Raw genomic sequence first — 25,048 nt, forward strand, 5'->3', positions numbered from 1 at the left:
ATCCCTGCCACATTACCCTATCTGTACATCGCTGCCACATTACCCCATCTGTACATCGCTGCCACATTACCCTATCTGTGCCATCCCTGCCACATTACCCTATCTGTACATCGCTGCCACATTACCCCATCTGTACATCGCTGCCGCATTACCCCATCTGTACATCGCTGCCGCATTACCCCATCTGTGCATCGCTGCCGCATTACCCCATCTGTACCATCCCTGCCGCATTACCCCATCTGTACATCGCTGCCGCATTACCCCATCTGTACATCGCTGCCACATTACACCATCTGTACATCGCTGCCGCATTACCCCATCTGTGCATCGCTGCCGCATTACCCCATCTGCGCATCGCTGCCACATTACACCATCTGTACCATCCCTGCCGCATTACCCCATCTGTACATCGCTGCCGCATTACCCCATCTGTACATCGCTGCCACATTACACCATCTGTACCATCCCTGCCGCATTACCCCATCTGTACATCGCTGCCACATTACACCATCTGTACCATCCCTGCCGCATTACCCCATCTGTACATCGCTGCCACATTACCCCATCTTCACATCGCTGCCGCATTACCCCATCTGTGCATCGCTGCCGCATTACCCCATCTGTACATCGCTGCCACATTACCCCATCTGCATCGCTGCCGCGTTACCCCATCTGTGCATCGCTGCCGCATTACCCCATCTGTGCATCGCTGCTGCATTCCCCATCTGTACCATCCCTGCCCCATTACCCTATCTGTACCATCCGTGACGCATTACCCTATCTGTGCATCCCTGCCGCATTACCCCATCTGTACAACACTGCCACATTACCCCATCTGTGCATCGCTGCCGCATTACCCTATCTGTTCCATCCCTGCCGCATTACCCTATCTGTGCATCGCTGCCGCATTACCCTATCTGTTCCATCCCTGCCCCATTACCCTATCTGTTCCATCCCTGCCGCATTACCCCATCTGTACCATCCCTGCCGCATTACCCTATCTGTACCATCCCTTCCCCATTACCCTATCTGTACCATCCCTGCCCCATTACCCTATCTGTACCATCCCTTCCCCATTACCCTATCTGTACCATCCCTGCCCCATTACCCTATCTGTACCATCCCTGCCCCATTACCCCATCTGTACCATCCCTGCCACATTACCCCATCTGTACCATCCCTGCCCCATTACCCCATCTGTACCATCCCTGCCACATTACCCCATCTGTGTATCGCTGCCGCATTACCCCATCTGTACCATCCCTTCCCCATTACCCTATCTGTACCATCCCTTCCCCATTACCCTATCTGTACCATCCCTGCCCCATTACCCTATCTGTACCATCCCTGCCCCATTACCCCATCTGTACTATCCCTGCCACATTACCCCATCTGTGTATCGCTGCCGCATTACCCTATCTGTTCCATCCCTGCCGCATTACCCCATCTGTACACCGCTGCCCCATCTGTGCATCGCTGCCGCATTACCCTATCTGCTAATCGCTGCCGCATTACCCCATCTGTGAATCGCTGCTGCATTACCCCATCTGTGCATCGCTGCCACATTACCCCACCTGTGCATCGCTGCTGCATCACCCTATCTGCACATCACTGCTGCATTACCCTATCTGTGCTATCCCTGCTGAATTACCCTATCTGCGCATCACTGCTGGTTCCAAGTAAGTGATGATCATTCCAACCACATCTGAATCACTCCCAGATCTCACCATCTTGTGGCAAATAAAACATGGAGTCCTGTTATTTTATGCTATAGGTTTTCTATTTTATAAAACGGTTGGCCTTGTCTGGCTGGGATATTATTCCTACACATCATTAGTCTAATCAAGATGGAGAAAATTAGCAAAAATATATTTTTCAGTGAAGATTTGGTTCTGCAAACCTCTGCATAAAATCCTGCTGTTTGCAATTTTACAACTGTAGATTAATTCTTAAACCTGAAGCACAAAGGAATTATCTGTGGTGTTGAAATATATACAGGTTGAGTATCCCATATCCAAATAATCCGAAATACGGAATATTCCGAAATACGGACTTTTTTGAGTGAGTGTGAGATGGTGAAACCTTTGTTTTTTGATGGTCAATGTACACACACTTTGTTTAATACACAAAGTTATTAAAAATATTCTATTAAATGACCTTCAGGCTGTGTGTATAAGGTGTATATGAAACATAAATGAATTGTGTGAATGTAGACACACTTTGTTTGATGCACAAAGTTATAAAAAATATTGGCTAAAATGACCTTCAGGCTGTGTGTATAAGGTGTATATGAAACATAAATGCATTCTGTGCTTAGATTTAGGTCCCATCACCATGATATATCATTATGGTATGCAATTATTCCAAAATACGGAAAAATCCGATATCCAAAATACCTCTGGTCCCAAGCATTTTGGATAAGGGAGACTCAACCTGTATTATCATTTTTTTTTCTTTTTCACTTTCTTGATATTACAAATAGAAACTTTTTTGGCCTTTTTAATTACATTTTATTTGAGGTGTTATATGAAAATACAATCTCTAGATTTGTTTGGTTACTGCATAAAAACTGCATAAAAAGAAGCAAACTGAATGCCGGAATGTGATGAACGCAAACATTAAAAACTGGGCTCAGCATAGGGGTGAGAAGACACTCAGCGGGGAAGAGGTTATGACACATGTGGGCTCATCATAGGGGTGAGAAGACCCTCAGCAGGGAAGTGGTTATGCCACACTTGGGCTCAGCATAGGGGTGAGCAGACCCTCATCAGGGAAGGGGTTATACCACACCTGGGCTCAGCATAGGGGTGAGAAGACACTCAGCGGGGAAGGGGTTATGCCACACTTGGGCTCAGCATGGGGGTGAGAAGACACTCAGCGGGGAAGGGGTTATACCACACTTGGGCTCAGCATAGGGGTGAGAAGACACTCAGCGGGGAAGGGGTTATACCACACTTGGGCTCAGCATAGGGGTGAGAAGACACTCAGCGGGGAAGGGGTTATGCCACACCTGGGCTCAGCATAGGGGTGAGAAGACACTCAGCGGGGAAGGGGTTATGCCACACTTGGGCTCAGCATAGGGGTGAGAAGACACTCAGCGGGGAAGGGGTTATACCACACTTGGGCTCAGCATAGGGGTGAGAAGACACTCAGCGGGGAAGGGGTTATGCCACACTTAGGCTCAGCATAGGGGTGAGAAGAACCTCAGCGGGGAAGGGTTTATACCACACCTCGGCTTAGCATAGGGGTGAGAAGACACTCAGCGGGGAAGGGGTTATGCCACACTTGGGCTCAGCATAGGGGTGAGCAGAACCTCAGCGGGGAAGGGGTTATACCACACTTGGGCTCAGCATAGGGGTGAGAAGACACTCAGCGGGGAAGGGGTTATGCCACACTTGGGCTCAGCATAGGGGTGAGCAGAACCTCAGCGGGGAAGGGGTTATACCACACTTGGGCTCAGCATAGGGGTGAGAAGACACTCAGCGGGGAAGGGGTTATGCCACACTTGGGCTCAGCATAGGGGTGAGAAGAACCTCAGCGGGGAAGGGGTTATGCCACATGTGGGCTCAGCATAGGGGTGAGAAGACCCTCAGCGGGGAAGGAGTTATGCCACACTTAGGTTCAGCATAGGGGTGAGAAGACGGTCATCAGGGAAGGGGTTATAACACACTTGGGCTCAGCATAGGGGTGAGAAGGCCCTCAGCGGGGAAGGAGTTATACCACACTAGGGCTCAGCATAGGGGTGAGAAGATCTGCAGCGGGGAAGGGGTTATGCCACACTTGGGCTCAGCATAGGGGTGAGAAGACCCTCAGTGGGGAAGTGGGTATGCCACACTAGGGCTCAGCATAGGTGTGAGAAGATCCGCAGCGGGGAAGTGGTTATGCCACACTAGGGCTCAGCATAGGGGTAAGAGCGGGGAAGGGGTTATGCCATGCTTTTCCATTATTTATTGAGGAATGTAGATGCATCAGGGTGAAGACCATGGTGATATGTGGTACCTGTCTTACACCAGTGAGGTCCAGCAAGACCTGAGCGTGCTCCATACACAGCCGGTGATATATGGTACCTGTCTTACACTAGTGAGGTCCAGCAACACCTGAGCGTGCTTCATACACAGCCAGTGATATGTGGTACCTGTCTTACACCAGTGAGGTCCAGCAAGACCTGAGCGTGCTCTGTACACAGCCGGTGATATGTGGTACCTGTCTTACACCAGTGAGGTCCAGCAACACCTGAGCGTGCTCCATACACAGCCGGTGAAATATGGTACCTGTCTTACATCAGTGAGGTCCAGCAAGATCTGAGCGTGCTCTGTACACAGCCGGTGATATGTGGTACCTGTCTGACACCAGTGAGGTCCAGCAAGACCTGAGTGTGCTCTGTACACAGCCGGTGATATGTGGTACCTGTCTGACACCAGTGAGGTCCAGCAAGACCTGAGTGTGCTCTGTACACAGCCAGTGATATGTGGTACCTGTCTGACACCAGTGAGGTCCAGCAAGACCTGAGTGTGCTCTGTACACAGCCGGTGATATGTGATACCTGTCTGACACCAGTGATGTCCAGCAAGACCTGAGTGTGCTCTGTACACAGCCGGTGATATGTGGTACCTGTCTGACACCAGTGAGGTCCAGCAAGACCTGAGTGTGCTCTGTACACAGCCGGTGATATGTGGTACCTGTCTGACACCAGTGAGGTCCAGCAAGACCTGAGTGTGCTCTGTACACAGCCGGTGATATGTGGTACCTGTCTGACACCAGTGAGGTCCAGCAAGACCTGAACGTGCTCTGTACACAGCCGGTGATATGTGGTACCTGTCTGACACCAGTGAGGTCCAGCAAGACCTGAGTGTGCTCTGTACACAGCCGGTGATATGTGGTACCTGTCTGACACCAGTGAGGTCCAGCAAGACCTGAGTGTGCTCTGTACACAGCCGGTGATATGTGGTACCTGTCTGACACCAGTGAGGTCCAGCAAGACCTGAGTGTGCTCTGTACACAGCCGGTGATATGTGGTACCTGTCTGACACCAGTGAGGTCCAGCAAGACCTGAGTGTGCTCTGTACACAGCCGGTGATATGTGGTACCTGTCTGACACCAGTGAGGTCCAGCAAGACCTGAGTGTGCTCTGTACACAGCCGGTGATATGTGATACCTGTCTGACACCAGTGAGGTCCAGCAAGACCTGAGCGTGCTCCATACACAGCCGGTGATATGTGGTACCTGTCTGACACCAGTGAGGTCCAGCAAGACCTGAGCGTGCTCCATACACAGCCGGTGATATGTGGTACCTGTCTGACACCAGTGAGGTCCAGCAAGACCTGAGTGTGCTCTGTACACAGCCGGTGATATGTGATACCTGTCTGACACCAGTGAGGTCCAGCAAGACCTGAGCGTGCTCCATACACTGCCCTGATGCAGATGAGCCACTCAACGCTTTATTACAGACATTATGCAGCACGGAGAATGTGACAAATGCAGGAAATTGAATTTGACTAAACAAATTGCCGCCCCAGGGAAATGATCATTAATATATTTGCTGGAGTTGGACAAATAAATAGTGATTCTCTCACTCCCGAGGCACAAATGGAAATGTTTTTAGATTTATTGGAAAATAAGCTGCATTACTCCCCAAATATGCTCTTCCAGATTTAATGAGGTACTTTATTAGAAAGCAGAAACTTCTCCCGGATTTTATATAACAGAATAGTATTATTTGTTTGACTGCCTTGTAGGTCTTATTGGTACTTGGAAAACCACAAGTACCAGCATGCCCTGGCAGATCAGGCCCAGTAGCACCTATAATGGATCTGTAAAAAGAAATATTACATGACAGGACACAGGCACTGTAGAAAGAGTAACCACTGCACCACATCCGCGTATATCCATAGGGAAGGATCTCTTTAGTAGCATCTAAAAAACTAAACATATAAGACGAAGCTAACGAGGTTCCTGGGTTATTGGCAGTTCACTTTCTGTCATTGGAATGAATGGGAGCGCTCTGATTGGTCAGAGCTTGTGATGAGTGCTACTTACTTCTGGGGAGAAGCAGATGAAACGCGTCAGTGAGAACAGAAGGGTAGAGGGCGGAGTCAGGCCTGTGCATCGCTGGCCCCATAGCGGCCACACCCTCACCAGTCACTAGTAGAGGGGGTACTTGGCATTAGTGCTGTGCCTCCCATTACATCATGAGCTTTACAGGACACTGGTAGGGCGTACTGTAGGAGAGATCTCCTCACTATCCCTCTTGTCACCTTCTCCTGAATATAGCGCTTCATCAAGTCCTCACTAATTAATTCATCTCTAATTAAAATGTGTCTGATAGAGACTATTTAGGTTCTGAGTGGCTTTTCCCAGCTCTACCCTGTGACTTTGTTATATGAGCATTTTCTGCGCTTATAGCTCCACTTTTTATCTGATCCAGTTCATTCATTTTCAGGGATGTCTTAATAATGAGCCAGATCTAGGCCTTGTTCTGAGTTGGCCACAGTGCGTATGGCCGTGGCAGCCACCTTTACTGCATTACACTGATGCCAGTGTCCGTGCGGCTTATGTGTACTGTCGCATCACCCCCTGTTCATCATTAGTACTGGCACGTACATGCTGGGTGCAGGATATCCGCCATAAATAGGCGTCCCTTCCTTATACCTCATCATCTCATGGAGGTCTGGCTACACTCCCGTAACAGTCCCGCAATCACTGGAGGAGCTGACCACCTGTTCCCTGGTGCAGTGTACATTACATCGGTGACCTGTATCACTTATATAGCTGACATCTCATAGGACAGGAAAAGGTCCATCTCTCTTCTAGCTAGATACATGGCAAGTCTTCTTACTGTATGGCTGCTCCGGAATGTCTGTTTACAGACCCCTGGAATATGACTGATGACAGAAATGTACAACGGCAGATTGTTGGTCAGATTACCAGTAACCAATAGTGAGTTGTCACTGGTTACCCTGATGGTGATGTTGGTGATTTGCTGAGGTAATGTATCACTGAGCAGTCAGATACCAGATGTTCCTTCTCTTCCTCTGCTAGGTCCTGATGCGGATTGTCAGTCTCATCTGCACCTGTGGAGGGGTGCTTTAACATAGGGAGAGCGCAGATAGTTCGTGTCACTGGAGCTTCAGGCCAGACAGAGGCAAGATAGGGCATGTGGAGCTACAGGCCAGACAGAGGCCAGATAGGGCGTGTCCCTGGAGCTACAGGCCAGACAGAGGCCAGATAGGGCGTGTCCCTGGAGCTACAGGCCACACAGAGGCCAGATAGGGCGTGTCACTGGAGCTACAGGCCAGACAGAGGCCAGATAGGGCGTGTCACTGGAGCTACAGGCCAGACAGAGGCAAGATAGGGCGTGTCTCCGGAGCTAGGGGCCAGACAGAGTCCAGAGAGGGCGTGTCACCGGAGCTACAGGCCAGAGAAGTCGTGTCACTGGAGCTACAGGCCAGAGAGGGCGTGTTACCGGAGCTACAGACCAGAGAAGGCGTGTCACTGGAGCTACAGACCAGAGAAGGCGTGTCACTGGAGCTACAGACCAGAGAAGGCATGTCACTGGAGCTACAGACCAGAGAAGGCGTGTCACTGGAGCTATAGACCAGAGAAGGCGTGTCACCGGAGCTACAGACCAGAGAAGGCGTGTCACTGGAGCTACAGACCAGAGAAGGCGTCTCACTGGAGCTACAGACCAGAGAAGGCGTGTCACTGGAGCTATAGACCAGAGAAGGCGTGTCACCGGAGCTACAGACCAGAGAAGGCGTGTCACCGGAGCTACAGACCAGAGAAGGCGTGTCACCGGAATTACAGACCAGAGAAGGCGTGTCACCGGAGCTACAGACCAGAGAAGGCGTGTCACCGGAGCTACAGACCAGAGAAGGCGTGTCACTGGAGCTACAGACCAGAGAAGGCGTGTCACTGGAGCTACAGACCAGAGAAGGCGTGTCACTGGAGCTATAGACCAGAGAAGGCGTGTCACCGGAGCTCCAGACCAGAGAAGGCGTGTCACCGGAGCTACAGACCAGAGAAGGCGTGTCACTGGAGCTACAGACCAGAGAAGGCGTCTCACTGGAGCTACAGACCAGAGAAGGCGTGTCACTGGAGCTATAGACCAGAGAAGGCGTGTCACCGGAGCTACAGACCAGAGAAGGCGTGTCACCGGAGCTACAGACCAGAGAAGGCGTGTCACTGGAGCTACAGACCAGAGAAGGCGTCTCACTGGAGCTACAGACCAGAGAAGGCGTCTCTCTGGAGCTACAGACCAGAGAAGGCGTCTCACTGGAGCTACAGACCAGAGAAGGCGTCTCACTGGAGCTACAGACCAGAGAAGGCGTGTCACTGGAGCTACAGACCAGGCAGAGTCCAGGGTGTGTCACCGGAGCTACGGCCCGACAGTCCTGAGAAGGCCTGTTACTGGCAGCGGCTTTGTGGAGCCCAGGGCAACATTAAGAATGGCGCCCCCCACCACCACCATCCCCCCAAAAAAAGACTTCGAAAGTAGGTTGTGTGCGTTCCGGAAAAATGAGCATGGCTACACACCAGAAGGGGTGTGGTCACACTCCGGAAGGGGCGTGACACTGAAAATGGGGCGTGCTAACATGACACACCACCTGTTTCACGTCACACTCGGAACATTCCTTTCAATTCCACATGCACCTTACCTACATGATGGTTTCTTACAATGTGGATCCTTTGAAGAAATGTATCCTCTAAGGCAGATGGCGTCTTCAGTCGGTATTCACTATTCATGTAGGAGATCACATTGTCCAGAAGATGCATGTTTGTGCAGGAATATTAAGAAGGTCAGCATCATACAACAGTGGTTCCACCAGACTCACATCCTGCCCCCTGCGTCTCTCAGCCACACCATCTCGCCCCTGCGGCTCTCAGCCACACCATCTCGCCCCTGCATCTCTAAGCCACACCATGTCACCCCTGCGTCTCTCAGCCACACCATCATCTCCCTCTGCGTCTCTCAGCCACACCATCATCTCCCCCTGTGTCTCTCAGCCACACCATCTCGCCCCTGCATCTCTAAGCCACACCATCTCACCCCTGCATCTCTCAGCCACACCATCATCTCCCTCTGCGTCTCTCAGCCACACCATCATCTCCCCCCTGCGTCTCTCAGCCACACCATCTCGCCCCTGCATCTCTAAGCCACACCATCTCACCCCTGCATCTCTCAGCCACACCATCATCTCCCTCTGCGTCTCTCAGCTACACCATCATCTCCCCCCTGTGTCTCGCAGCCACACCATCTCGCCCCTGCATCTCTAAGCCACACCATCTCGCCCCTGCATCTCTCAGCCACACCATCATCTCCCTCTGTGTCTCTCAGCCACACCATCATCTCCCCCCTGTGTCTCTCAGCCACACCATCTCGCCCCTGCATCTCTAAGCCACACCATCTCGCCCCTGCATCTCTCAGCCACACATCTCAACCCTGCGTCTCTCAGCCACACCATTATCTCCCTCTGCGTCTCTCAGCCACACCATCTTGCTCCTGTGTCTCTCAGCCACACCTCACCCATGCATCTCTCAGCCACACCATCTCACCCCTGCGTCTCTCAGCCACACCATCTCACCCCTGCGTCTCTCAGCCACACCATCATCTTTTCCCTGCGTCTTTCAGCCACACATACATTTCCCTGTCATGTCGTTTCTCAGCACACCATCACCTCCCCCCTGCGTTGTCTCAGAACACCATCACATTCTATGTCTCTCGGTGTGCCTACCCCCCTTTCATTCTTTGTCTCTCAGTGTCTCTTTCCCCCCTTTCTATGTCTCCTCCCTTCTAATCTTATCAAAGTGTCACTTCTTTCCCCCTTCCTCTGGTGGAGTGGGAGGAGACGGCGGCGGTGGCGCAACTGTTGAGGGTGGGGATCCCGTCCCTCACAATCCCGACAATCGTCCACGACACCCAGAGTGGGAATAGAGCCTGTGGCAATCCCAGCTCAGAACTGAGCCCACCAGGTGTCTTTGTTGCGCTCGACACCCCCCACTTCAGGCATCTAAAAGCCGGAATCCCATCGTTGGTATGGTGACTGGCGGTCACACGAACCCAACCAAGCCCGCTAGACACATCCTCCGATCAATCCCAACATTACACAGCCATCTCCAGGTTACATATATCCCATTGTATGGTCAGCTCCCTGGTCTGCAGTACTCGCCCATAGTGATAGGTGATGGCATGATATACTGTATGGGGTATATTCAATTAAAGTCGGATCCATTCCAACATGCATTTGTCCTATTCAATGAGCGGCCAAATCCGACTGACAGATTTGTCCGTTCACGGTGTCCCGTCCTGCTGCTGCTAGCGGCTGCTGGGTGAAGCTGTCAGCAGCGGCAGGGGTTAGCTATCAGCGGCGGCAGGGGGAACTATCAGCAGCGGCCGGGGGGAGCTATCAGCGGCGGCTGGGGGGAACTATCAGTGGCGGCAGGGGGAAGCTATCAGTGGCGGCCAGGGGGAGCTATCAGCAACGGCAGGGGGGAGCTATCAGCGGCGGCTGGGGGGAGCTATCAGCAACGGCCGGGGTGGAGCTATCAGCGGCGGCTGGGGGGAGCTATCAGCAACGACCGGGGTGGAGCTATCAGCGGCGGCTGGGGGGGAGCTATCAGCGGCGGCAGGGGGAGCTATCAGCAACGGCCGGGGGGGAGCTATCAGCGGCGGCTGGGGGGAGCTATTAGCGGCAGCTGGGGGGAGCTATCAGCAACGGCCGGGGGGGGGAGCTATCAGCAACGGCCGGGGGAGAGCTATCAGCGGCGGCTGGGGGACCTGTCAGCGGCGCCTGGGGGGAGCTATCTGCAGCGCCCAGGGGGAGGTATCTGCGGTGGCCGGGGGGAGGTATCTGCGGCGGCTGGGGGGAGCTGTCAGCGGCGGCTGGGGTGCGCTGCCGGGAGTGAGGAGCCTAGCCGGGGGGGACACCCTGCTCAATCCAACTTTTTTTAAAGTCAGATTGAGATTGTCGGAAACGGGACCAAAACCTGTCAAATTTGGTCCCGTTTCCGACAGAAGCACGCAGATCGTCGGCTATTCCTCCGATCCACGTGCTTTCCGACAAGTCGAATTCCCCGACTTGTCAGAATAAAAAGCCGGAGGATTTAATAGGTTGGAACCCCTTCCGATCTGAAAAAGTCAAAAACTGCCGTCTTTCTGACTAGACGGCAGTTTCAGCAGCAATTGAATATACCCCTAAGTGTCTTTATTGCATGCTTGTAAAATGATTTGTGCATTGGAGGCATTATATAAAAGTACTAGATGAAGTAACGCTGCTCGGTGTATGAATCACATTTCTGTTACATTTAGCAGGCGAGAGTCTTTATAGTCAGCAGAACGTGATTATACGCCCTCATTACCGGAGGTGAGTAGCGGCACTGGATCACTGGCAGCGATATTACTATTTAATGCACGTCTCCATGTAAAATGCCTGGTGTCTGCATGCGGCACTCTGCTATCAGCTATCTAGAACATTTCCAGATTCTGATCATTGTATGTTTCATAGATAACGGTGTGCTTAGAGACCACAGTCAGCCGGGGAAGATAACTACAGGGGCGCATCGCGTGGTAGAGACCGCTCTCTATGATGCCTGAGTGACCGCAGTGCCGCTACAAAGCCTTTTCCCGGTGTACAGCCGAGCGTCTCATTGTGCAAGGACCGAGACGCTGAATGTACAAACGCTGCGACCTTAGACGCCACCATCGCTCGCACCATCAACAAGTCCACTAGCTCCATCCGTGTGGGCTACTATGTGAGAAGTTCAGTGTCTGTAGACGCAGCGGCTTTCATAAATACGTCCGCGACACTCTCATAACACGTCCATAACGCGGACCATCCCCAGGTGTGCGCTAAGCCAGCTCCCTGTCACCGCTGAGGCACATCCGTGTGCAGAAGACATTAATTGCTGTACAGCATCCGGCCTGAACAGTGCGTGGGACTCAGAATGAGGTTCCTTGTGGCAGTGCGTGGGACTCAGAATGAGGTTCCTTGTGGCAGTGCGTGGGACTCAGAATGAGGTCCCTTGTGGCAGTGCGTGGGACTCAGAATGAGGTTCCTTGTGGCAGTGAGTGGGACTCAGTATGAGGTCCCTTGTGGCAGTGCGTGGGACTCAGAATGAGGTTCTTTGTGGCAGTGCGTGGGACTCAGAATGAGGTTCCTTGTGGCAGTGCATGGGACTCAGAATGAGGTTCCTTGTGGCAGTGCGTGGGACTCAGAATGAGGTTCCTTGTGGCAGTGCGTGGGACTCAGAATAAGGTACCTTGTGGCAGTGCGTGGGACTCAGAATGAGGTTCCTTGTGGCAGTGCGTGGGACTCAGAATGAGGTACCTTGTGGAAGTGCGTGGGACTCAGAATGAGGTTCCTTGTGGCAGTGCGTGGGACTCAGTATGAGGTCCCTTGTGGCAGTGCGTGGGACTCAGAATGAGGTTCTTTGTGGCAGTACGTGGGAATCAGAATGAGGTTCCTTGTGGCAGTGCGTGGGAATCAGAATGAGGTTCCTTGTGGCAGTGCGTGGGACTCAGAATGAGGTTCCTTATGGCAGTGCGTGGGAATCAGAATGAGATTCCTTATGGCAGTGCGTGGGAATCAGAATGAGGTTCCTTGTGGCAGTGCGTGGGAATCAGAATGAGGTTCCTTGTGGCAGTGCGTGGGACTCAGAATGAGGTTCCTTATGGCAGTGCGTGGGAATCAGAATGAGATTCCTTATGGCAGTGCGTGGGAATCAGAATGAGGTTCCTTGTGGCAGTGCGTGGGACTCAGAATGAGGTTCCTTGTGGCAGTGCGTGGGACTCAGAATGAGATTCCTTATGGCAGTGCGTGGGAATCAGAATGAGATTCCTTATGGCAGTGCGTGGGAATCAGAATGAGATTCCTTATGGCAGTGCGTGGGAATCAGAATGAGATTCCTTATGGCAGTGCGTGGGAATCAGAATGAGGTTCCTTGTGGCAGTGCGTGGGAATCAGAATGAGGTTCCTTGTGGCAGTGCGTGGGAATCAGAATGAGGTTCCTTGTGGCAGTGCGTGGGACTCAGAATGAGATTCCTTATGGCAGTGCGTGGGAATCAGAATGAGGTTCCTTGTGGCAGTGCGTGGGACTCAGAGTGAGGTCCCTTGTGGCAGTGCGTGGGACTCAGAATGAGATTCCTTATGGCAGTGCGTGGGAATCAGAATGAGGTTCCTTGTGGCAGTGCGTGGGAATCAGAATGAGGTTTCTTGTGGCAGTGCGTGGGACTCATGGCATTGCTGTGCCGGCCACCTAAAGGCATCTGTGTCCTGCTACACCTGAGTAACAGATAATTTCTGCTGCAGCAATGACATCACTTATAGACGCTTCTCCCGCTGCTGCCTGGATAAGAAGTGCGCTGCTTCCTGTACCCTTCACCGTGTCACCTTGTTCTTCTTTATTCTCCTAAAAATAAGTGAGGGGACACCCCGGACCCCCGATGCAGAGTTGGATGTACGCATGTCAGCATATCTTGCATATTCTCGTACTACGCCTGTTTGGGGCAGAGTGTAGGCAGGTACGGGTGATGCAAGGTCATTCACATTGCAATCTCGCCTCCGCTTTCCCCTGAGGAGGTGTAACCAGTCTGTGATAGGGCGACTTCGCCTAGGCAAGGTGCAGTGAGCGCAGTGTCAGGCATCTGTGGCCTATGTCTGTGTATCACCATGTATGAGCTAGTGCGCACAGATGATGGCATCGCCATATGTGCGGATGTACACAATGCTGGAGCACGTATAGACGATTTCCTCATCAGGCCCAGAACCCGTATGTGCTGCTTTTATTTCCAGTAGGTGAGGATGATGCAGATGACTCCTCCTGCAGATGCTGCCATTATGTAGCGCCATATCCGTACTCGTACCCATACAACGATACATAACTCTAATGCAGGCACTCAGTGCCATTTACACTTCACTAAAGTAACCATAGGGACTAGTTCATGAAAACGCACCCATCAAGGCTATATGTAATGCTATATAATAGAAAGCATCAGAGACTGTCGTATAATACAGAGACAATCAGTGACCGTCATACACTACAGAGACAATCAGTGACTGCCATGCACTACAAAGACAATCAGTGACTGCCATACACTACAGAGACAATCAGTGACTGCCATACACTACAAAGACAATCAGTGACTGCCATACACTACAGAGACAATCAGTGACTGCCATACACTACAGAGACAATCAGTGACTGCCATACACTACAAAGACAATCAGTGACTGCCATACACTACAAAGACAATCAGTGACTGCCATACACTACAGAGACAATCAGTGACTGCCATACACTACAGAGACAGTAAGTGACCTCAATATAATACAGAGACAATCAGTGACCGCCATACACTACAGAGAAGTCAGTGACTGCCATGCACTACAAAGACAATCAGTGACTGCCATACGCTACAGAGACAATCAGTGACTGCCATACACTACAGAGACAATCAGTGACTGCCATACACTACAGAGACAGTAAGTGACCTCAATATAATACAGAGACAATCAGTGACCGCCATACACTACAGAGAAGTCAGTGACCATCATGCAGTACAGAGACAAAGAGTGACTGCCATATACTATACAGCACACTAGTAACTGCCATACAATAAAGAGACTGTCAGTGACTGCCATACAATACAGGGACACTCAGTGACCTCCATATAATACAGAGACAATCAGTGACCTCAGTACAATACAGAGACAGTCAGTGAATATCATGCAGTACAGAGGCAATCAGTGACCACCATACAATGCAGAGACAATCAGTGACCTCCATATACTACAGAGCATATCAGTGACCGCCATACACTATAGAGACAGTCAGTGAATGTCATACCATACATAGACAAACAGTGACCGCCATATACTACAGACCGCATCAGTGACTGTGATACAATACAGTGACAGTCAGTGACCACTATACAATACAGAGACAAACAGTGACTGCCCTATAATACAGAGAGCATCAGTGACTGCCATATATCTCACAGAACATTCAGCCTGTCATCTATACCCATCCAGTGTATAACCTAACAACTTACCTGGTGATCTGTTCCCCTTGCTGCAGCCTGCTGCAGTGTTGCTGATACAGTAATCGCAGGCGGTGAGGAGGAGGCGAGGCTAACAGAGGCACACAGCCCCGGGCTGGAAGGGGTCAGCTACACCGCCCCCCTCCTCGCTCCCCAGATTACTGAGCAGCTAAACAGGCTTTTTTGTTCCATCCATCCTCCCCAAGAGCTGGATTCCAGCTCGGAATCCCATGCTGGCACTCACCAGCCAAACCCCCCTCATCAGCGGCATGCACCAAACCTGCCCCCCTCATCAGCGGAACGCACCAAACCTGCCCCCCTCATCAGCGGCATGCACCAAACCTTCCCCCCTCATCAGCGGCATGCACCAAACCTGCCCCCCTCATCAGCGGCATGCACCAAACCTGCCCCCCTCATCAGCGGCATGCACCAAACCTTCCCCCCTCATCAGCGGCATGCACCAAACCTGCCCTCCTCATCAGCGGCATGCACCAAACCTGCCCCCCTCATCAGCGGCACGCACCAAACCTGCCCCCCTCATCAGCGGCACGCACCAAACCTTCCCCCCTCATCAGCGGCACGCACCAAACCTGCCCCCCTCATCAGCGGCACGCACCAAACCTGCCCCCCTCATCAGCGGCATGCACCAAACCTTCCCCCCTCATCAGCGGCATGCACCAAACCTGCCCTCCTCATCAGCGGCATGCACCAAACCTTCCCCCCTCATCAGCGGCATGCACCAAACCTGCCCCCCTCATCAGCGGCATGCACCAAACCTTCCCTCCTCATCAGCGGCATGCACCAAACCTGCCCCCCTCATCAGCGGCATGCACCAAACCTGCCCCCCTCATCAGCGGCATGCACCAAACCTTCCCTCCTCGTCAGCGGCATGCACCAAACCTGCCCTCCTCATCAGCGGCATGCACCAAACCTGCCCCCCTCATCAGCGGCATGCAGCAAACCTGCCCCCCTCATCAGCGGCATGCACCAAACCTTCCCTCCTGTAGCTGCACCTGAGTGTAGCAGCAGCAGCTGAAGAACGCTAGAAATACTATACGCCGTATAATGGGGGTAATTCCAAGTTGATCGCAGCAGGAATTTTGATAGTAGTTGGGCAAAACCATGTGCACTGCAGGGGAGGCAGATGTAACATGTGCAGAGAGAGTTAGATTTGGGTGGGGTGTGTTCAATCTGCAATCTAAATTGCAGTGTAAAAATAAAGCAGCCAGTATTTACCCTGCACAGAAACAAAATAACCCACCCAAATGTAACTCTCTCTGCACATGTTATATCTGCCTCCCCTGCAGAGCACATGGTTTTGCCAAACTGCTAAAAAAATGTCCTGCTACGATCAACTCAGAATTACCCCCAATAATCATTGATGTGTTAGACGACTTAGAAGCCTGTATAATCACAGTGCTGCTGGGAGATGGGGCGCTGTCATGCTGAGGTGTGTGTCCGCGAGCGCCTGAAAGGAGAAACCCTTCAATTGCTCTGTCGGACGCCATCTAGTGGCCCCCAGTGCCAGCGCCCCATAGAGGTGAGGAGCAGCGTTAGCCTTTTATTATATAGGATAATTAGGAGAAATTGTCAAATTGCAGCAGAGTTGAATGAAAACACAATTTGTGCCTTTTACGAAACAAATTCTTTCAAAATTCAGCCCCAGATCGACGGAAGGAAGCGATCACGTCATGATTGACAGGCGATGGGTGTATGAGGGTGGTGACGCGGCGTTGGGGAGGAGGAGGGTAGGACACGCATGCGCGTCATGACCGTTTTCGGGGCTGCCCGATGACGTCGTCTGCGTTGCCTGTGATAGGAAACATGGCGGTGCCCCTGCTGCATAGGAAGTGGTCAGCAATATTGTACCTCGCTAATGACCTGCGGGAGCACGCATCGTTAATGATATAGGGTATACACACTTGCCGATGTATCCGATATATGGTCCGATCCGCCGGTGTGTACCCAGCCTAAGTATGGAGCCCCTTTGTTTAGTCACTGCCGTTGTCTGCTGGTGGCACTGTTGATGTTGCTGTGTGTACAGACTCTCCCATTCCTGCGTATAGCAGAACTCTGTGTCTGGCAGCCGATGATCAGTTCTCAAATCAAAGCACTTGTCAGATATTCCTCCTCTGTGTTATCTGATTCCCTCTTACTTACAGCCAAGTAACTGAGTTATTACGGCAGCTGCACCAGTTCCTCTACTGACTGCACGAGACGGTCGCGGTGACGCCGTAATCCAATCTAGACCGAGATTATTGCTGTTATTCCTGCTCCACTTTTCCTATTCTGTATTCTGATACCTACATTGTATTATCTCTCTGCAGTAACATTGTGAGGGCTGTTGCGCTTTCTCCTAAACTAACAAGTTTTCAATTGAATTATCCACGGGAAATGGACGGGTGCCACGTGGGCCACGGCTGACTGCATGCATGTGAATGGGGTTCTCACTCCACTGCGTTAGTGATGTCACACTCATGTCAGTCTACTTGTATAATGGTGCCTGGTGTTGGGCCCTGGGAGTGACACCGATCTCACATCAGATGCCAGTGGCGACAACACATACCGTATCGCACCCCCATCTCTGTGCCGGGGTTTTGGCTCTGAATGATTATTATTCATATGACAGAACTATTCTCTCAACACGTCTCTGCTCCTGTGCGTCACTTGGCGTCTATGAAATGACCTATCCGAGACAGTACAAAAGAGACGCACAGGTGAACGCTGAGCCGTGAAAGTGATGCCAGGTTCCCGTCCTGTGTGTCAGACACATTCCCCGGGTATAACATACGTATATCGCTGTGGCCGGAGACCTTTGTGGCCACATGGTTAATGGCGGCCACGGCACGTAAGGGGTTAACCCTTAAGTGCCCAGCACCATTTCGGAGAACAATGGGCGCTTGGCGCCACTTTTAAAATTCACTGGCTCTAGGCGCCATCTTTAAATGTATTGGACGCTAGGCACCGGGTATGTACAACATGTTTAAATATGTATTTTGCTGTGTCGCAGTTATGTTGGGACCTGTACCCTGCAGCTCAGCTGTTGCCCATCCAGGGGCCGGATGATGATAATAATGATGGGGCATCTGATCACTGATAACAGTATTCTGCAGATCTCTACTGAGCACCTCTGCCGCTTCCACAACATTCTCATTTAAACCTTTAATCGGCGGTGAAGTGAGCGATCTACTAGATTGTGCCGCATGCATGCCAATGTAGTACTGGCGATATCACTATGGGCATACACACCTAGTCAGAAATTAAGCACGGATCTCTCCGTGTGTACCCCCCTATAGACACGGCAGTAGATACCGTTATTGGCAGGGCTCCGGGATCATGCTGCTGCCTTACCGCTGGATATAGAGGTCAGGGAACGGGATAGTGCTGCTGCCTTACCGCTGGATGCAGAGGTCAGGGAACGGGATCGTGCTGCTGCCTTACCGCTGGATACAGAGGTCAGGGAACGGGATCGTGCTGCTGCCTTACCGCTGGATACAGAGGTCAGGGAACGGGATCGTGCTGCTGCCTTACCGCTGGATACAGAGGTCAGGGAACGGGATCGTGCTGCTGCCTTACCGCTGGATACAGAGGTCAGGGAACGGGATCGTGCTGCTGCCTTACCGCTGGATTTAGAGGTCAGGGAACAGCTGCAGAGAGGCCTCTTCAAAGCTGGGTTGAAATTAGATTTGAAATTCAATGGAATTAAAATATTTCCCAGAGTTGTCAGAAGCTCTTTATCTTCGCTGGTTAAACATTCAAGGTGGTGAGTGGGAAGGACTGACACAGATCTGGCAGAACTCCCCCGCAACGCTGATCATATAACCCGTACATCAAAGTACCAGGAATCACTGTAGCAGAGCAGATGGAAGGAACGTTGTGTTCTGCTGCCACTTCCCAGCTGCCAAACTCCCCATACACTGTGTGTGTGCTGATTCCTACTGCGTCTGTGTACTCGGGGTAATTCACACCTGATCACTAGGGTGCGTTTTCTGCATCCCTGCGATCAGGAGTCGCCGCCTACAGGGAAGGGTATTAGTTGTGTGCGGGTGTGCGATCGCTTGTGCTGGAGAGCTGCACCGCCCATGACTTAGTCACCCGCTGCGATGATCGGGTCCGGAACGGACATCAGAAATCCTCCCACAAAACATTGGGTCCCTCCTACGTTTTTCCGGACACTCCCTTGAAACGGTCAGTTGCCACCCACAAACGCCCTCTTCCTGTCAATCTCTTTGCGTTCACGGGTGCGATCAGATTTTGTTAGATCTGAGTTATGACACGCCCCTCCCACACCTAACTCTCTGCACATGTTACATCTGTCCTCTGCAGTGCAGCATGGTGTTACCCAGGTGCTCAGTTACTGGCTGCTTCTGCATGTAGCCCACACATGCTGGGCAGCTTTATTCTCACACTGCAATGTAGCTCTGAGCTAGGACACGTCCCTCCCACTCCTAACTCTCTGCACATGTTACATCTGTCCCCTGCAGTGCTGCATGGTGTTACCCAGGTGTTCAGTTACTGGCTGCTTCTGCATGTAGCCTACACATGCTGGGCAGCTTTATTCTCACACTGCAATGTAGCTCTGAGCTAGGACACGTCCCTCCGACACCTAACTCTCTGCACATGTTACATCTGCCCTCTGCAGTGCAGCATGGTATTACCCAGGTGCTCAGTTACTGGCTGCTTCTGCATGTAGCCTACACATGCTGGGCAGCTTTATTCTCACACTGCAATGTAGCTCTGAGCTAGGACACGTCCCTCCGACACCTAACTCTCTGCACATGTTACATCTGCCCTCTGCAGTGCAGCATGGTATTACCCAGGTGCTCAGTTACTGGCTGCTTCTGCATGTAGCCCACACATGCTGGGCAGCTTTATTCTCACACTGCAATGTAGCTCTGAGCTAGGACACGTCCCTCCCACACCTAACTCTCTGCACATGTTACATATGCCCCCTGCAGTGCAGCATGGTGTTACCCAGGTGCTCAATTACTGGCTGCTTCTGCATGTAGCCCACACATGCTGGGCAGCTTTATTCTCACAATGCAATGTAGCTCTGAGCTAGGACACGTCCCTCCCACACCTAACTCTCTGCACATGTTACATCTGTCCCCTGCAGTGCAGCATGCTGTTACCCAGGTGCTCAGTTACTGGCTGCTTCTGCATGTAGCCCACACATGCTGGGCAGCTTTATTCTCACACTGCAATGTAGCTCTGAGCTAGGACACGTCCCTCCCACACCTAACTCTCTGCACATGTTACATCTGCCCCATGCAGTGCAGCATGCTGTTACCCAGGTGCTCAGTTACTGGCTGCTTCTGCATGTAGCCCACACATGCTGGGCAGCTTTAGTCTCACACTACAATGTAGCTCTGAGCTAGGACACACCCCTCCCACACCTAACTCTCTGCACATGTTACACCTACCTTTTCTCCCCTTGGAGGTCAGCATGGTGTGACCCAGGTGCCCAGTTACTGGATGTTTGTCTTTCTGCCCCATAGTGTATACATGTATTTATATACATGTGAGATGGTTGTCTATGAGGCATATTGTATCTGGGGACTAGTAGTAGATGCAGGGTGACACTGTGATGAGATGTAGCCTGAGGTGGGCACCTGGGCGCTGTGAGATTAGCTCCATCCTGAAGGATGTTGCCAGGTGTTAGAACATACAGTAGATTAGAGCGGCTGAGCATGACTGTTTGCCTGTCGGACGCTGTGCACATCTCTGCGACATACGCTGGGAGTCCATTACCCCCCCTGGATCCGCCTCTGCCCCTGGCCTTGGCAAGGATGATGAGGGTGGAGGCTGAGGGGCGCCATCAAGGCCCGACCAGCCTACTTCACATAGAGCGCAGAATCCTTTACCATGGCCGGTTCTTTCCGGCATCTGGGAGGAGAGATGTACTAATCCTTAGAGAGAGGTAAAGTACCAACCAATCAGCTCCTACCTCACTTGTCAAACACAGCCTGTAACATGGCATTTAGGATCTGATTGGCTGGTTCTTTCTCTCCAAGGCTTAGTACATCTCCCCCACAGTGTGAGAGTAGGTGAGTTCATTATGGTTGTTACACGTGGAACGAAAGGGGAAAATCAGATGCTACACGGCGGTTCATTCACGCTTCCTTCCCTGGCCGCGTCCTCCACCTCCGCTGTTTCCAGCCTCAGATGTCTTCTCAGTACTTCAGGAAAGATGACCCCCAGCTCCAAAGCAGATATTAATCAGATTTATCCTTGTGAGCCGAGGCCGGATCAGACGTGTGCCTCGTGCGGGCGCCTCATATTATCTGCCATTTTCTGGGCCGTCTGACAGGCCGCAAGGTCCGTGTTCTCCTTCAAGCGAATCGACTTTCTCTCTGTATAATTCTCATTAAAGCTGGACTGGATTTCAGGAGTCACTTCAGATGCAGATTGATGGATGAAAGCAAAAGCCGCTGACTGGGGTAACGGATGCAGTCTGTGTATGAAGCCACAAAAGCAATGGCGACATTATGTCGGCATTCCGCTGTCTCACTCTGTAAGCTGGAAAAGTTAGGCGTGAAAATGAAATGAATGTTAATTAAAGAACAGACTTCATGGAACGGAGTAAAACTTGCTGCAGTGACCTGGGTGGGCGGCTGTGGGTGAGCGTGAGTCCCTCAGTATCCGTTCTGCGCGCTGTTTGTGGAGGATTATACATGTCAGCGATTTCTGTTGTCACCCCCTCACACACTTGGATCGCCTCCCCCTGGCATATCTCGGGGGCAGATCAGACATGTGCCATACACTGGTATCGCCTATAGATTGAGGATTGTCAGATGTGCACCTATTCTGCAGAACATTACACATGTATAGAAAGCAGCATCTGTTTCCCCCTCACAGCAACTAATTGCAGCTTTATCACAATTAATTAGGTTAATTGTTGATTCCCAGCAGGGTAGAGAAGTAATCATTTTCCTCTCTCAGCCGATCATAATCATGTTTTTATTAGTATTGCACTAGGTCTCGTAGCGATTCCTCCTTCGCGCTCGGGCCTAGTAGACGTGTCCTTGTACAGTGAACAGCACATGGGCCACCGGCTGGCGTCCAGAGAACAAGGTCAGGATCACCCGGCATCGGGGGGCACTCATACACACGTTACAGGTTAGGGCTCATTCTCCTCTGTCTGCGACATTAAGCCTGACAGAGCGTTCCACATCAGATCCAAGTTTTCTTATGGACTCGCTGACACCGTTGCATTGTAAGTTATTTACAGTGCAATCAGCCATCCTGACATGCGGGGGGACGCCCAACACAGGGCTAGTCCACCCTGCATGTCTGGCCCTCCCCACGCCGCACGGACGGCGGCGATGCTATTGCACCCGGCGAGTAAGTCCCTATTTGCGCTGCGCTCGCTACAGGTTCTATTTTCTCACTCTATGGGTTTTGTGGACACCAACGAGTGAGAATAGTCCCTGGTAGTCATCATGCCAACTGCAGGGATTGTGAGGGGGCAGGATGTAGGTGCCGATATTGTGTCTGACGGTCTGCTGGCTGCCGGTCACATATCTACATCCCATTGTGTAAAAAGTATGCTCTCTGTACTGTATGGGTTACTTTTATGCTCTCTGTATGGTATAATAGTCACTAGTATGCTCTGTATATGGGTCACTAGTATGCTCTCTGTACTGTATATGGGTCACTATTATGCTCTCTGTATGGTATAATGGCCACTAGTATGCTCTGTATATGGGTCACTAGTACTCTCTCTGTATGTATATGGGTCTCTGTATGTATATGGGTCACTAGTTTGCTTTCTGTTTGGTATAGTGGTCACTAGTATGCTCTGTATATGGGTCACTAGTATGCTCTCTGTATGTATATGGGTCACTAGTATGCTCTCTGTATGTATATGGGTCACTAGTATGCTCTCTGTATGTATATGGGTCACTAGTATGCTCTGTATATGGGTCACTAGTACTCTCTCTGTATGTATATGGGTCACTAGTTTGCTTTCTGTTTGGTATAGTGGTCACTAGTATGCTCTGTATATGGGTCACTAGTATGCTCTCTGTACTGTATATGGGTCACTAGTTTGCTCTCTGTATGGTATAGTGGTCACTAGTATGCTCTGTATATGGGTCACTAGTACTCTCTCTGTATGTATATGGGTCACTAGTATGCTCTTTATATGGTATAGTGGTCACTAGTATGCTCTGTATATGAATCACTAGTACTCTCTCTGTATGTATATGGGTCACTAGTATGCTCTCTGTATGGTGTAGTGGTCACTAGTATGCTCTGTATATGGGTCACTAGTACTGTCTCTGTATGTATATGGGTCACTATTTTGCTCTCTGCATGGTATAGTGGTCACTAGTATGCTCTGTATATGGGTTACTAGTACTCTGTATATATATGGGTCACTAGTATGCTCTCTGTATGGTATAGTGGTCACTAGTATACTCTGTATATGGGTCACTAGTACTCTCTCTGTATGTACATGGGTTACTTTTATGCTCTCTGTGTGGTATAATAGTCACTAGTATGCTCTGTATATGGGTCACTAGTATGGTCTCTGTATGTATATGGGTCACTAGTATGCTCTCTGTATGGTATATGGGTCACTAGTATACTCTCTGTATGGTATAGTGGTCACTAGTATGCTCTGTATATGGGTCAATAGTACTCTCTCTGTATGTATATGGGTCACTAGTATGCTCTCTGTATGGTATAGTGGTCACTAGTATGCTCTGTATATGGGTCACTAGTACTCTGTATGTATATGGTCACTAGTACTCTCTCTGTATGTATATGGGTCACTAGTTTGCTCTCTGTATGTATATGGGTCACTAGTATGCTCTCTCTATGGTATAGTGGTCACTAGTATGCTCTGTATATGGGTTTCTAGTATGCTCTCTGTATGTATATGGGTCACTAGTATGCTCTCTGTATGTATATGGGTCACTAGTATGCTCTCTGTATGTATATGGGTCACTAGTACTTTCTCTGTATGTATATGGGTCACTAGTACTTTCTCTGTATGTATATGGGTCACTAGTATGCGCTCTGTATGGTATAGTGGTCACTAGTATGCTCTGTATATGGGTCACTAGTATGCTCTCTGTATGTATATGGGTCACTAGTATGCTCTCTGTATGTATATAGGTCACTAGTATGCTCTCTGTATGTATATGGGTCACTAGTACTTTCTCTGTATGTATATGGGTCACTAGTACTTTCTCTGTATGCATATGGGTCACTAGTATGCGCTCTGTATGGTATAGTGGTCACTAGTATGCTCTGTATATGGGTCACTAGTATGCTCTCTGTATGTATATGGGTCACTAGTATGCGCTCTGTATGGTATAGTGGTCACTAGTATGCTCTGTATATGGGTCACCAGTATGCTCTCTGTATGTATATGGGCACTAGTACTTTCTCTGTATGTATATGGGTCACTAGTATGCGCTCTGTATGGTATAGTGGTCACTAGTATGCTCTGTATATGGGTCACTAGTATGCTCTCTGTATGTATATGGGTCACTAGTATGCTCTCTGTATGTATATGGGTCACTAGTACTTTCTCTGTATGTATATGGGGAACTAGTATGCTCTCTGTATGGTATAGTGGTCACTAGTAGTTTAGGTTACTGGAATGCTCTGTGTACTGTATCTCTCTGTAGTGATTATACTATGAGTTTTTAGATCTATAATTTGTTGTTTAGAAATCTCAGCGACGTTAGACTGCACTAGGCTTTGCTGTTATGTGTTTTACCTTGAGTGATGTCTCTTCTTATGAAGCATGTTCATGGCTGTAGAAGCACCCGTCATGGCTGTCACCCTCCTCTAGCCAAGCAGAGACCTCTCCATATCCATGTATGTAACTAAGGTGGACACTGGATGGGGTGTAGGAGGTTGGCTCAGCCAGATGTGGACTCATAGCGATGGTGAGCAGTGCGGTTGCTCTATGTGGGCACAGCAGCCTCTGGCCTCTATTCCAGTTTGTCCCTCCAGGAGGGCTGAAGCTGGTTGCATTGCTGGCATATGAGCACGCCT

The 25,048-nt window shown here is 50.7% G+C and overlaps 1 protein-coding gene across 1 annotated transcript in view; it reads left to right on the plus strand.

Moving 5' to 3' along the window:
* BSN (bassoon presynaptic cytomatrix protein) overlaps window positions 1-25,048 on the plus strand; it is a 117,764-nt gene that overhangs the window by 8,291 nt on the left and 84,425 nt on the right. The window contains exons 2-3 of the mRNA XM_063950542.1: window positions 7,414-8,490; window positions 18,359-18,669. Coding sequence (XP_063806612.1) covers window positions 7,414-8,490; window positions 18,359-18,669 — 1,388 coding nt within the window. The remainder of the gene's footprint in view (window positions 1-7,413; window positions 8,491-18,358; window positions 18,670-25,048) is intronic.

This window comes from Pseudophryne corroboree, unplaced genomic scaffold, assembly GCF_028390025.1.
Source record: "Pseudophryne corroboree isolate aPseCor3 unplaced genomic scaffold, aPseCor3.hap2 scaffold_1053, whole genome shotgun sequence".
Classification (NCBI taxonomy): domain Eukaryota; kingdom Metazoa; phylum Chordata; class Amphibia; order Anura; family Myobatrachidae; genus Pseudophryne; species Pseudophryne corroboree.